The sequence below is a fragment of the Haliotis asinina genome, chromosome 1 (assembly GCF_037392515.1).
Source record: "Haliotis asinina isolate JCU_RB_2024 chromosome 1, JCU_Hal_asi_v2, whole genome shotgun sequence".
NCBI classification, from domain to species: domain Eukaryota; kingdom Metazoa; phylum Mollusca; class Gastropoda; order Lepetellida; family Haliotidae; genus Haliotis; species Haliotis asinina.
The window spans coordinates 54,979,644-54,994,624 of NC_090280.1; the positions used below are offsets into that span (position 1 = coordinate 54,979,644).

Genomic DNA, 14,981 nt, shown 5'->3' on the forward strand with positions numbered 1-14,981 from the left:
ATAAACATTCTCTGAACATGATTTACATATCATCATTAAAGGGTCATATCAAACTGGCTCTAAACTTCTTTAATAAAACCTTTCAGGAGTAATCTTGATATCTTTACAAACTGACCTTTTTTTAAAATGAGGCTCAAATGTTTCAGCAAATAGATACGTTTGAGCAAGACCGGTATGGAATATTCTGGGAACAAGAATGTGCCTTATATCTTATGCTCATCATTTGTCTTACCTTTCCAACCTATTTTATTCACAGTATCAAAAACGTATTCACCATGGATTATATCAAGCAATATACACATTATACGCTGTCGATTGCATATCGTTTTTCACTTGACCTTATCTGAGACTAGACTGTAATCTACAGTCTGCCCAGGTGGGTTCCCACGTGACACAGGAAAACCTGACCTGACTTGGAACCAGCCATGGCTCTTCTACATTTTGCTGTATGGATGCTTATATCAGGTACTACATTTACTTAATTACATTACCTGTCATGTATGAGTGTATGTATATTCAACATGAATGTTGGAATGGTCACTTGAAAACAGGGACGAACTGACCATTTTAAGATGAAACATTTGATCCTAAAAAAGGAGATATGTCTGCGATAAGCGTTGGCTTCTCGGTCTTAGTTAACGGTGAGTCTGTGACAGAACATTTGGCCATTCCATACCGAGAATGGAGGGTGTCGTTTTACTATTTTCGTTATGCGAAAATGCATGAAGTTCTATTTTGAGATTGCGTCTGGTGTCACCGATTCAAAAATATCATCCAATGCTTTTCACAGAGGGGATATACTGATTTTGAACAGCGTCAATTACTTGTTACAGACAGAACATACCGATTCTATGCGCCATCCAGGGCTTTTCGCAGACAGGATATTCACAGAGTCAATTACGCGTTACAGACAGGAAGTACTGATTCTAAATGCCATCCAGAGCTATTCATGGACTGGATATTCTGATTGTAAACACCGTCGATTACTTGTTACAAACAGGACAAACTGATTCTAAACACTGTCAGTTGCTTGTTACAGACACATCAATTCTACTCACCATCCAGTGATTTTCACTGATAGGATATTCTAATTGTACACACCGTCAATTACTTGCTACGGGAAGGATATACCGATTGTAAATGCTGTCAACTACTTGTTACAGGCAGGATATACTGATTCTACACACCATCCAGTGCTTTTCACAAACAGGATATTTTCATTGTAAACACCGTCAATTACTTGCTACGGGAAGGATATACCGATTGTAAATGCTGTCAACTACTTGTTACAGGCAGGATATACTGATTCTAAACACCATCCAGTGCTTTTCACTTGTTTTTCGAAAGCGTTACGTTTCTTTAAAATGGTGCGGAACAGCTTTAGGTTTTCTTTTACACAAGATTTGAGAACGTTTCAGAATTTAACACGTAAGTGACAAAATTGATGACCAATGCAGCTTTTTATTTTGACTTCACCCGTGTCTTTTCGGGTAACAACTGACAGGCCTTGCATATGAACGTGGATGATACGCTCAATGTACGCAAACATCAATGTTTGATAGTGATTAATAAGCAATTGCTCTTGATACAGTCGAAACTGAAAATCGACAATGCTTTTAGCATTCAAAATGTAAAACCCTTTTCTCTGTGTTGAGCAGGAGTTAACATTATAACATTTGATGTGAATAACTATTGCCCGTTCCTTGTACCTGGTGCTAAAATCACCTTTCAAGTGTTCGTGTTTATTATCCGAACTACTGTTTGATCATTTTGCCTTCTAACTATATAGCCACGTAATCCCAATGTATTCGACCCCTCCATGTAGTTAACTCGTGTTGCAAAGCGTTATAATTTTATGGCTCTTCCTTTCCTCTAACTGCAGTTAGCGTATCGGAGGGGGGCATCCTTGACAATGTCTGTGCGTCAGTGGTCAGTCAGCTGGACTGTTTATCAGGCAGTTTCCCCAAGAAGAGTATATGTGGCTCGGACGGGAGGCACTATGTCACTGAGTAAGCTGAAAATTTTGTATCTACGAAGTATAGGTTTTCCGAAGATGTCACTCGTAATTTGTTAAAACTATCATACTTTAGCCTCGTGGTTAAAACGTTCGCACGGCACAGGGGAGGCCCAGTTTCCTCATATGGATATAATGTGGGGAGGTCTTCCTCGGTGTCCCTACAATATTTCTGGAATATTGTTGAAAACGGGTATAGAAGCGTACTTTTTTATCTTTATTTGTCCATTCATGTGGACAGTCTATACAGGCGTGTAAGGACAGGTTAAGTATATGACGTGTAGATTAAGCCAGAGGTTACGTGTTGTACCTTACGAAAGAAACTACGTATAAGAGTAATGTACTGAAGTCTCAATTAAGGGTATCAGCTCACATGAATTGTAAGACAAGTTTCACTTTTAGCAGATATTTTGAACCCGTGACGATTTGGCTTAGAAGTTGTTATCAGTAACCCATGCTTGTCGTAAGAGGCGACTAGTGGGGTCAGGTGGTCAAGCTCACTGAATTTGAAATTGTGTAGATCGATGCTCGTGTTGTTGTTCACTGGATTGCCTGGCCCAGATTCGACCAGTTGCAGACCGCCGTCAGATGGCTAGAATATTGCCGCGTGTTGCGTTTAGCAACCAACCGACCAATAGCTGTACTTTATTGTGAAACGTTCTGTTCATCAGTGTCCTCATTGGTTATTGTAGACAGGTATCAATGTTGTCTGGAGCAAGACAACTGAAATCATTTGCCTTCTCAACTAGGTAGTATTGATATGAGCATTTTGTTTCAATCAAGATGTCACTTCGCGAAAGCTCACTGTCTCAACCAGAACTTGAGGGTTGTGGATTGTGCGATATTCGCCCCAAGCAGTAAGCCTACACAGGTGCAAACAACCACGCATACACCAACACGCACACAGGCACCGTCAACCACACAGGCATCAACTGTGCCGACAAGCCCACCGACTCTCAGCCCTGTATGCAAGATACTAGTCAGTGCCACCTGTCCAGATCTGAAGGAGGAAGTGTGTGGAACGGATCTGGAAACGTATGACAACATGTATGTACTTTAAACTACTTGTTTCTCTTGTGGAGCTCAAACTCTCATGTTGATCGTTCACTGCTGGATTTGTACAAACCTTCTGGTAACTTCTTTGAGTGGCATGTTTAGAAGTTGGTGAATCAGATAAGGACAAACTTTATGGATGAACAACTGCTTCATCTGGATAAAGCAACGTTTCAGCAAAGATTCTTGCATCGTTACTTGCTTGATTCTTGCAACGATACAAGAATCTGTATCGAAACGTCTCATCACATAAAGAAGTTGCATTGTCCATCCATAAAGTTTGTCCTTATCTCAAACATTCTGTTATTCCCATACTTGGCACCCTGATTCAATTCCCAGATAGCAAGAATAAAGGGCATCCTTGGTTCTAAATGCAGCTGCTGAAAGCAAAATGATCCTGTAGCAAATATAACTGTAACGATGGCAACACTGCACAGAGATTGTACCCTCGATAAATGCTTCTTCGCTATATCATTGTTGACAATATGAAAGCAAATATGCAAGTGTAGATGATGACGTCATGGTATATCATTGTTGACAATATGAAAGCAAATATGCAAGTGTAGATGATGACGTCATGGTATATCATTGTTGACAATATGAAAGTAAATATACAAGTGTAGATGATGACGTCATGGTATATCATTGTTGATAGTATGAAAGTAAATATACAAGTGTAGATGATGACGTCATGGTATATCATTGTTGATAGTATGAAAGTAAATATACAAGTATAGATGATGACGTCATGGTGTATCGTTGTTGACAATGTGAAGGTATGCAGGCATGCAGATGTCATTGTAGAGTATGTGTAACCAGAGTTGATCATGACGTAATACGGAATGATGTATACTTGTATATATCAGTAAGGTATATGATTCTCACTAGGTTTCAGAACAGTAGGGTTGCCTATTAAACAGACTTTACGGTATCGTTTACAACACACTGATGGTATTTTGCTTCAGGTGTACATTTGAAGTTGCGAAGTGCAAATCGCCATCACTGGCCATCAAAAACAATGGTCAATGTCAGCTAACGGCTCCGGACATCATCTGCAAGACTGTGAAGAACCACCCCTGTCCCCCTGAAACTGAGTTGGTGTGTGGCAGCGATGGAAATACCTACTCCAACTTGTATGTATGCGTATACTTGCGCTTTTGTTATACACGACTTCAAGCTGTGTATACGTTGTATGTTAATGTCCTTTAAATTTGAAAACTATTAAGGTCATTGGCGTTCACCGCTTCTCGGGAAATCCATGACAAATCCTATATATAAGTAAGACGATTTCGATTTTCTTGGCACCAAGTATACTCCATTGATCTTTACCCCGAGCAAAATCACGAAATTACACCAAATTCTAGTCACACGGATATATTATAGAAAACAGATACTAATCTGACTTTCCAATGTTTGATATCCAGATGCGAGTTTGACAAAGGAAAATGTACAACGCCCAGTCTAACTATTCACAATATTGGGAAATGCTAGCAAGGTAAGGTTCTAAAAATGTCAGCGAATTACCTATCAGGAGATTGCACTAATGTTAGTTCAGTGTTTTTTCTACTGCTATCACGTATGTCACCGCTGCAAATGTCTGTACAAATACCTTCTACGGTTCCAACACAGCAACCTTTATTCTGTTCTTAATTATGTGTATACTGTGTCCCTGTAGTTGCCGGTTGAAAAACCGTATTGCAACAATGAATTCTGACTGACACTGTCACATGCGTCAGCCTCCCAAATCTGCATAGCACCGCATGCCTCTGCCCCAAGTTACCTGCTCTCTTTTTACAGTCATGTGACTTACCACAGACCACATGATCTCAATGTAACTATAAATAAGGCATTTGACCATGATCTGACCAGCAATGTCCCTCTCCTATAACTGAAAACATGACTTCACAGTAATCCTGAAACAGCTGAAGCGTATCAAGAAACAAGTGATCCGCGAATACTATAAGTTTGAGAATTGGCCGTAAAGGCTTCTTGGCTACCATGGGTGAGGTAGTAAAAAACTATTGAAGAATCAGCATCGCGTTTATGACATCATTTATTACAAGTTTCAGTTTAAATTTGACGTTCATATTCATGTTAAAGGTAGTGCCCATATGCAGCCATCTTCAGTCAACTCTGCCATGCAGACAAAACATCCATTTCATATCTCGATGAAAGGGACAATTAAAGATTACGGTGATAGCTGCCAAATGAATTCATAATTACAAACGTTTTGCTGAACCTCCTCTGAATATATATGTGTCACTGAAATACCACGATTTCAAGGGACCTCATGGTAAGCACGAATTTACTGACTATATCAGTGCCATACGCTGGATGATATGAGTGCATTTTACATCAATTACATCTAAAACATTAAAACAGAAAGTAGGTATTGCCTCTTTTCTAATGTAACAATTTCAGGAAAATTAATATCTCTAAAGGTTTCACTTTATTTTTCAGATATAATTCCCAAAATCACAACGGTGGCTTGAAGGATATATACTGAGGATCTGTCCAGATTAGATAGCTGAATACAATCTTCCATGTTATTTCGCATAATACATAATGATGAGTATCTGAGACACCATAATAAATTAATTCAACAAGAGTCCATCTAGTTTCGTAAAAAATGTCTTCTATTTTCCCCTATGTGTAATTTACCGATCCACGGATGAAACATTCCACAGTTACGCTTGAGTGAGTGAATTTAGTTTTCAGTAGCAATATTCCATCAACATCACGTCGGGGACACAAAAATTTGCTTTAAACACTGAACCCATTAAGGGAACCCCTGTCTTCCGGACACTGGCTTGAACCACTGGACTACCCCACCGCCAGAGTCACAGGTGATGAAACTGCCCCGGTCAACCATCTTCTCTATCGAGGACTGTTAGGCTTTGTTCTCTGTCGTCAGAGACCTTCAAGGGGTCATATTCAAATTGTCGAATTGCTATATAGCGGCTGACCGGTAAAAGCGGTTTACTACCAAAATGGTCTGTTCGGAAGCTTCGAGTCGAAACACAATTAGGTTGTCATAAATGGCAGATTCTGGACTAATCGTTTGAACACAATGAAGAAGCATGATCTCTTCGAATATATACGAGCTTTATATGTAAAAGTTGGACAGCTCCCCAACAAACAATATGGAAGACAACTAGTTCTAATGTCAGTGTCAAAATTAGAGACAATGGGGTGATCCAGCAGGCTGCTCCTACAATCAGACTTATCACGCTTTAAAGCCATTCGTGGAAAACATTATCCCAAAGGCTATGGAGCTTGTGTACCTGGTTTAATATAAACAGGAGATCGATGTACGCTGTTGTATTGTCATTGTGGGCATGTCACCGATAACATCGGGCTAGTGTCTCCTCTGCGGCCATGAGAGTACTGGCATTGTGCATCATCATCGGCTCCTTAACGGTCAAATGGTAGAGCAGGAGAAAAATACACATTGTGAAAAAATATTTGATCATTTCACAAGTCATAAATATTTACTTCTGTATGGAATACTTTAAGGGACACTCTCGCGATCCCGATCTTTGAAAACAAGCGGCAAATGCCAAAGGTGTAAGTATGCGAGAAAGCGAGATCTGGTCAAAAACTCGCGTTCTCGCAATTTCGTGACTGTTTAGTTACAGAATTCCACACTTCTGGGAGTTTGTGCGAATGATAAACTAAGGATTGTGACAGCAGTTGGTGGCATTACACACATCCTAGAATGCAGGGATCTTGCAACACGGACGACCTTAATAAGAATCCAGCCAAATCAGTCCCTGGAGCCTTCTTTGCCTGTAATATATAAATTCTCTGTGTAAATGATATCCCGGAGATGCCGCGGGCTGCTGTAAAAAATCTAATGAATTGTCTAACCTGAATATAAACTGTATCTCCAGTTTGCGGAGTATTTATGTTGTTCTATGTTTAGGTGTTCTTTTTGTTCATTGTTTCTTTGGGGGGTTGCTTTTTTGTTTGTTTCTTTTTTAGATTTGGTTTTATTTGTGTTATTTTGCAGTTGTCGGGTATTGCTTCTGTTAGATTTTAATGTGGGATGTGCCATGGGAGCTTTGGCTATGCGGGAGTGTGAATCTCACAACTTAAGACTCACTGTCATTTACCTTTGGTTATTGTTTGTATGTTCACTTCTGAATGCTTCCCTTCTGAAGCGAACTTTATGCAACTACGCACCCTGTCAAGTTATACACCACCCCGCCCCTAGTACAAGTACCGCCCCCACCCACTAGGATGATACGACCGCACCCTGACTACCCCTCTCACGTGGCACCACTAAAGCCTGTGTGTATACGTAAACAGGCAAACACGTCACTCAAGTATTAACAGTGATAAACATCGAAAGTACAAATATGTTGTTTACACTGTCTTTCAATGTGCGTGCATTACTTCAAGTAGGTATAGTATCAAAAGTGGACACGTACCTGATTACTCGCCTTCAGTTATAGGGTATAAATCTCCTTCTCCTGATAGAGTTAATTTAAGTACAACTGGAATGAATAAACGAGAAACTAATTTGCAGGTGGGAGTCTGGGCTCAGCTTAGTCCACTTTGTCATCTCCGGCAGCGACCAAGGAAGGCAATATTAGGACGTGTTCACCTGACTATGACATGGTTGTTCTGGTGTTTTCCGTCTAATGATCAGTGTATCAGCACTAACAGGCCAAACAAAGTATACGCTCATTTTTTAAGGAAGTAAGATTCGTTATGGATAACAGTTTTTTTATTATATATTATGCGACGTTTCGGTATGGATCCTTATACCGTTCTCAAGCAAAACAGTGCAGTACTACAGCTCAGCACGGACATGCGCTGTGATAAAGTAATAACAACATGTAGAGATAGGGCAGTGTGGTAGCTTTGTGGTTAAAGCGTTCGCTCGCCATGCTGAATCCCCCCGGTTCGATGTACACGAGGGTACAATGTGTGAAGCTCTTCTCTGGTGTCGGTGATTTTACTGAAGTATTGCTAAAATGCAGCATGAAACAGAGCTCACTCATTGTTGCTGATAGTGGTTTTAATAAAGCGAAATAATTCGGGCATTCGATTGAGTGTTACTCTTTGCAATGCTGTGTCGCGTTGGGTAAATGCCTTGTTTCTTTTTATAAATCAGAATTCAACACGTGCACATTGACGAAGACATTGGCTGAACATCGAGTCTTAGACTGCTTATGTTTACAAGAACAATGCATCAGTTTACAATTCCAACAAATCACATTCTTAGATCTGCATCGTACGTCAGGGATTGAACTCAAAAAGTTTCCATACACTACGGCTATTTGCTTTACTGATTCTTCAATCTGGTTATCAGCATGTGCACGATACCTACAAACGGGAAGAAAGGTTCGAGTTCGATTATCAACATGATTATATTGTGTTGATCCAATTTCTGATGTCCATTATAATGCTGGAATATTGCTTAAAATAAGGCGATAGACCAACTCACACAGTCACTTCTTTCTGATGTCCATTATAATGCTGGAATATTGCTAAAATAAGGCGATAGACCAACTCACACACTCACTCCTTTCTGATGTCTATTATAATGCTGAATATTGCTAAAATAAGGCGACAGACCAACTCACACACTCACTCCTTTCTGATGTCCATTATAATGCTGGAATATTGCTAAAATAAAGCGATAGACCAACTCACACACTCACTCCTTTCTGATGTCCATTATAATGCTGGAATATTGCTAAAATAAGGCGATAGACCAACTCACACACTCACTCCTTTCTGATGTCCATTACAATGCTGGAATATTGCTAAAATAAGGCGACAGACCAACTCACACACTCACTCCTTTCTGATGTCCATTATAATGCTGGAATATTGCTAAAATAAGGCGACAGACCAACTCACACACTCACTCCTTTCTGATGTCTATTATAATGCTGGAATATTGCTAAAATAAGGCGATAGACCAACTCACACACTCACTCCTTTCTGATGTCCATTATAATGCTGGAATATTGCTAAAATAAGGCGATAGACCAACTCACACACTCACTCCTTTCTGATGTCTATTATAATGCTGGAATATTGCTAAAATAAGGCGATAGACCAACTCACACACTCACACCTTTCTGATGTCCATTACAATGCTGGAATATTGCTAAAATAAGGCGACAGACCAACTCACACACTCACTTCTTTCTGATGTTTATTATAATGCTGGAATATTGCTAAAATAAGGCGATAGACCAACTCACACACTCACTCCTTTCTGATGTCCATTATAATGCTGGAATATTGCTAAAATAAGGCGATAGACCAACTCACACACTCACTTCTTTCTGATGTCCATTTTAATGCTGGAATATTGCCAAAATAAGGCGATAGACCAACTCACACACCCACTCCTTTCTGATGTCTATTATAATGCTGAATATTGCTAAAATAAAGCGATAGACCAACTCACACACTCACTCCTTTCTGATGTCCATTATAATGCTGGAATATTGCTAAAATAAGCCGACAGACCAACTCACACACCCACTCCTTTCTGATGTCCATTATAATGCTGGAATATTGCTAAAATAAGGCGATAGACCAACTCACACACTCACTCCTTTCTGATGTCCATTATAATGCTGGAATATTGCTAAAATAAGGCGACAGACCAACTCACACACTCACTCCTTTCTGATGTCCATTATAATGCTGGAATATTGCTAAAATAAGGCGATAGACCAACTCACACACCCACTCCTTTCTGATGTCCATTATAATGCTGGAATATTGCTAAAATAAGGCGATAGACCAACTCACACACTCACTCCTTTCTGATGTCCATTACAATGCTGGAATATTGCTAAAATAAAGCGATAGACCAACTCACACACTCACTCCTTTCTGATGTCCATTATAATGCTGGAATATTGCCAAAATAAGGCGATAGACCAACTCACACACTCACTCCTTTCTGATGTCCATTACAATGCTGGAATATTGCTAAAATAAAGCGATAGACCAACTCACACACTCACTCCTTTCTGATGTCCATTATAATGCTGGAATATTGCCAAAATAAGGCGATAGACCAACTCACACACTCACTCCTTTCTGATGTCCATTACAATGCTGGAATATTGCTAAAATAAGGCGATAGACCAACTCACACACTCACTCCTTTCTGATGTCCATTATAATGCTGGAATATTGCTAAAATAAGGCGACAGACCAACTCACACACTCACTCCTTTCTGATGTCTATTATAATGCTGAATATTGCTAAAATAAGGCGATAGACCAACTCACACACTCACTTCTTTCTGATGTCCATTATAATGCTGGAATATTGCTAAAATAAGGCGATAGACCAACTCACACACTCACTCCTTTCTGATGTCCATTATAATGCTGGAATATTGCTAAAATAAAGCGATAGACCAACTCACACACTCACTCCTTTCTGATGTCCATTATAATGCTGGAATATTGCTAAAATAAGGCGACAGACCAACTCACACACTCACTCCTTTCTGATGTCCATTACAATGCTGGAATATTGCTAAAATAAGGCGACAGACCAACTCACACACTCACTCCTTTCTGATGTCCATTATAATGCTGGAATATTGCTAAAATAAGGCGACAGACCAACTCACACACTCACTCCTTTCTGATGTCCATTATAATGCTGGAATATTGCTAAAATAAAGCGATAGACCAACTCACACACTCACTCCTTTCTGATGTCTATTATAATGCTGGAATATTGCTAAAATAAGGCGATAGACCAACTCACACACTCACTCCTTTCTGATGTCCAATATAATGCTGGAATATTGCTAAAATAAAGCGATAGACCAACTCACACACTCACTCCTTTCTGATGTCTATTATAATGCTGGAATATTGCTAAAATAAGGCGATAGACCAACTCACACACTCACTCCTTTCTGATGTCCATTATAATGCTGGAATATTGCTAAAATCAGGCGATAGACCAACTCACACACTCACTCCTTTCTGATGTCCATTACAATGCTGGAATATTGCTAAAATAAAGCGATAGACCAACTCACACACTCACTCCTTTCTGATGTCCATTATAATGCTGGAATATTGCCAAAATAAGGCGATAGACCAACTCACACACTCACTCCTTTCTGATGTCCATTACAATGCTGGAATATTGCTAAAATAAAGCGATAGACCAACTCACACACTCACTCCTTTCTGATGTCCATTATAATGCTGGAATATTGCCAAAATAAGGCGATAGACCAACTCACACACTCACTCCTTTCTGATGTCCATTACAATGCTGGAATATTGCTAAAATAAGGCGATAGACCAACTCACACACTCACTCCTTTCTGATGTCCATTATAATGCTGGAATATTGCTAAAATAAGGCGACAGACCAACTCACACACTCACTCCTTTCTGATGTCTATTATAATGCTGAATATTGCTAAAATAAGGCGATAGACCAACTCACACACTCACTTCTTTCTGATGTCCATTATAATGCTGGAATATTGCTAAAATAAGGCGATAGACCAACTCACACACTCACTCCTTTCTGATGTCCATTATAATGCTGGAATATTGCTAAAATAAAGCGATAGACCAACTCACACACTCACTCCTTTCTGATGTCCATTATAATGCTGGAATATTGCTAAAATAAGGCGACAGACCAACTCACACACTCACTCCTTTCTGATGTCCATTACAATGCTGGAATATTGCTAAAATAAGGCGACAGACCAACTCACACACTCACTCCTTTCTGATGTCCATTATAATGCTGGAATATTGCTAAAATAAGGCGACAGACCAACTCACACACTCACTCCTTTCTGATGTCCATTATAATGCTGGAATATTGCTAAAATAAAGCGATAGACCAACTCACACACTCACTCCTTTCTGATGTCTATTATAATGCTGGAATATTGCTAAAATAAGGCGATAGACCAACTCACACACTCACTCCTTTCTGATGTCCAATATAATGCTGGAATATTGCTAAAATAAAGCGATAGACCAACTCACACACTCACTCCTTTCTGATGTCTATTATAATGCTGGAATATTGCTAAAATAAGGCGATAGACCAACTCACACACTCACTCCTTTCTGATGTCCATTATAATGCTGGAATATTGCTAAAATCAGGCGATAGACCAACTCACACACTCACTCCTTTCTGATGTCCATTTTAATGCTGGAATATTGCCAAAATAAGGCGACAGACCAACTCACACACTCACTCCTTTCTGATGTCCATTATAATGCTGGAATATTGCTAAAATAAAGCGATAGACCAACTCACACACTCACTCCTTTCTGATGTCCACTATAATGCTGGAATATTGCTAAAATAAGGCGACAGACCAACTCACACACTCACTCCTTTCTGATGTCCATTTTAATGCTGGAATATTGCTAAAATCAGGCGATAGACCAACTCACACACTCACTCCTTTCTGATGTCCATTATAATGCTGGAATATTGCTAAAATAAGGCGACAGACCAACTCACACACTCACTCCTTTCTGATGTCCATTATAATGCTGGAATATTGCTAAAATAAGGCGATAGACCAACTCACACACTCACTCCTTTCTGATGTCCATTATAATGCTGGAATATTGCTAAAATAAGGCGACAGACCAACTCACACACTCACTCCTTTCTGATGTCCATTATAATGCTGGAATATTGCTAAAATAAGGCGATAGACCAACTCACACACTCACTCCTTTCTGATGTCCATTATAATGCTGAAATATTGCCAAAATAAAGCGACAGACCAACTCACACACCCACTCCTTTCTGATGTCTATTATAATGCTGGAATATTGCTAAAATAAGGCGATAGACCAACTCACACACCCACTCCTTTCTGATGTCCATTATAATGCTGGAATATTGCTAAAATAAGGCGATAGACCAACTCACACACCCACTCCTTTCTGATGTCCATTATAATGCTGAATATTGCTAAAATAATAGACCAACTCACACACTCACTCACTCCTCGGCTTACCCAAATACCAATAGGTAACAGATACAAAAGATTATGTGTAGTGACTGAAACACTGGTTATGGTGATCTCACTAGACCCACATTTTAGGCTTGTGTACCCGTAAAGATCAGGATTCAAATTATTCATCTTCAATAACTCATGCGTGTCGTAAGAGGCGACTAACGGGATGGGGTGACAGGCTCACTGACTTGGTTGACACGTGTCATTGTATTCCATTTGTGCTGATGGATGTTCATACTGTTGATCACTGAATTGTCTGGTTTAGACTCGAGTATTTGAAGACATGAAGACTTTAGTTCACCATGTCCACAGACCCATGCTTCTTGAGGCTTTAGTAGCCGTACGGTTATATTTGTAACATGGGACTAAGGCACAAAATCCTTTGCGAAAACTCTTAAATGTTTACACGTTTGTTGAACACCATCAATAGTCTTGGTGGAACTAAAGCCTTCATCATACTTCAGACCAGCTCGGATTGTTCTACAGGTGACCTAGCAGATACAGAGAGTCTGGGTTTTAACAGCGAGGCCCGAGAGAACAACATATTAGAGAGGACATCAAACTTTTAACCTCATACCATGTCGAGGGCCGATCATGAGCAGCAAGAAGAGTAGGTTTGTAACTTGCAAGAGGAAAGGGGTGATCTCAACAGCCAGGTTTAAACGGCCTCACAAAATAACATTTTAAATCAAATAGTGTTACTTCAAATAAAAGAAGGTGTGGGGGTACTTCTTGCCATCCTTTATCCATACTAAGACAGTGTTGATTCTGAAGAATTCGTAGCAAATACCCACTGTATGTTGATACTTTTAGCAAGTGGGCGCCCTGGTTGAGAAAAATTATCTTTGTGAACGGTGTGCAAAATAGTTTCCGATATCTATACCTGAAAGTTACCAGCCCAGAGGCTAATTCACTATTCCCATACTTGAATGCAGACACGGGTTTCATCATTAAGCTGCTAGTACTATGAACATCTTTATCAGGCCATACTCGTGCATGATGTAAAATTGCGTTATGACTTAACAAGGAGAAGGTGTTATATTTACAAAATGACCCCATGAAAATTCATTAGCTAGTCCAGTGACTGTGGAGATTTATTGGTCCGACTAGGTTTTTACTATCCACTGGCTAGCGGGCCAGTGTCTGTTTCGCACACTTCTTGTGAACATTTTCAGATAACCGGACTGGTCTCATTATAGCTTCCTGCTCCTATGGTCCTGGGCCCAGTTCCTCAAAGCGATCGTAGCGCTGCGATAGTCGTTAGTCTATGATAAAGTTACGATCATCTTACAGCTATGATAGCTTCACAAATCGAGACCCTGGTTATTCACCTTGTCCTCAAAAACCACAACCATGTTGGGCTGACCTGTCAACGAACTTGAAATGGGATTGTCTGAGTGAACTGATAAGAACACTAAAATTTAAAAATATCTGACAGGTGACTTTCAAATAACACCTCGATCATAGGTAATACTGCATTGTGGGAAGACCATTTTCTTCACACAGAGACTACTCAAGTCATATCTTCCCACGTATTTTACGTGACTTGAGTAACCTGAGTATAAAAGTCTTCGCAAACGGGGAAGCTCACATATGACGAGAAACATCTGGTATATTAGGTGTTACATTTTCTCAATAAATTACAGTGTGCGCTGACACGTTCCATTGACCAAAGCTTGCCAGTGTGAGTGAGTGTATTTGTACGCTAAACCACCATTATTCCAGCAGTATGTAACTAATCTAGTTTTGACCAAACAATCCATTAATCAACATTTGTCAGCGGTTTTACTGAAAGGAGTGGGTTAGGCCGTTCAGTTTGTGTACTGTGGTTACGTGGCTCACTCTGTGGGTGTGGATTCGAATCCCGAATGGGGCTTCACCCAAATCAGTACCAA

General features: G+C 39.8%; 1 protein-coding gene across 1 annotated transcript; it reads left to right on the forward strand.

Moving 5' to 3' along the window:
* Window positions 1-350: 350 nt before the first annotated feature.
* Window positions 351-5,673, forward strand: LOC137281087 (four-domain proteases inhibitor-like). The gene is made up of 6 exons (XM_067812225.1): window positions 351-465; window positions 1,883-2,009; window positions 2,798-3,061; window positions 4,033-4,200; window positions 4,492-4,562; window positions 5,528-5,673. Exons 1-5 carry the CDS (start codon window positions 426-428, stop codon window positions 4,556-4,558), a joined length of 666 nt encoding a protein of 221 aa, XP_067668326.1. The 5' UTR covers window positions 351-425; the 3' UTR covers window positions 4,559-4,562; window positions 5,528-5,673.
* Window positions 5,674-14,981: the final 9,308 nt, after the last annotated feature.

What these genes read in the sequence shown, in the direction of transcription:
- LOC137281087 (XM_067812225.1), top strand. Translation starts at nt 426, where the DNA reads ATGGCTCTTCTACATTTTGCTGTATGGATGCTTATATCAG. An exon ending in TGTATGGATGCTTATATCAG is followed by an intron (nt 466 to 1,882) that starts GTACTACATTTA and finishes CTCTAACTGCAG; the next exon opens with TTAGCGTATCGGAGGGGGGC. An exon ending in GGGAGGCACTATGTCACTGA is followed by an intron (nt 2,010 to 2,797) that starts GTAAGCTGAAAA and finishes GTTTCAATCAAG; the next exon opens with ATGTCACTTCGCGAAAGCTC.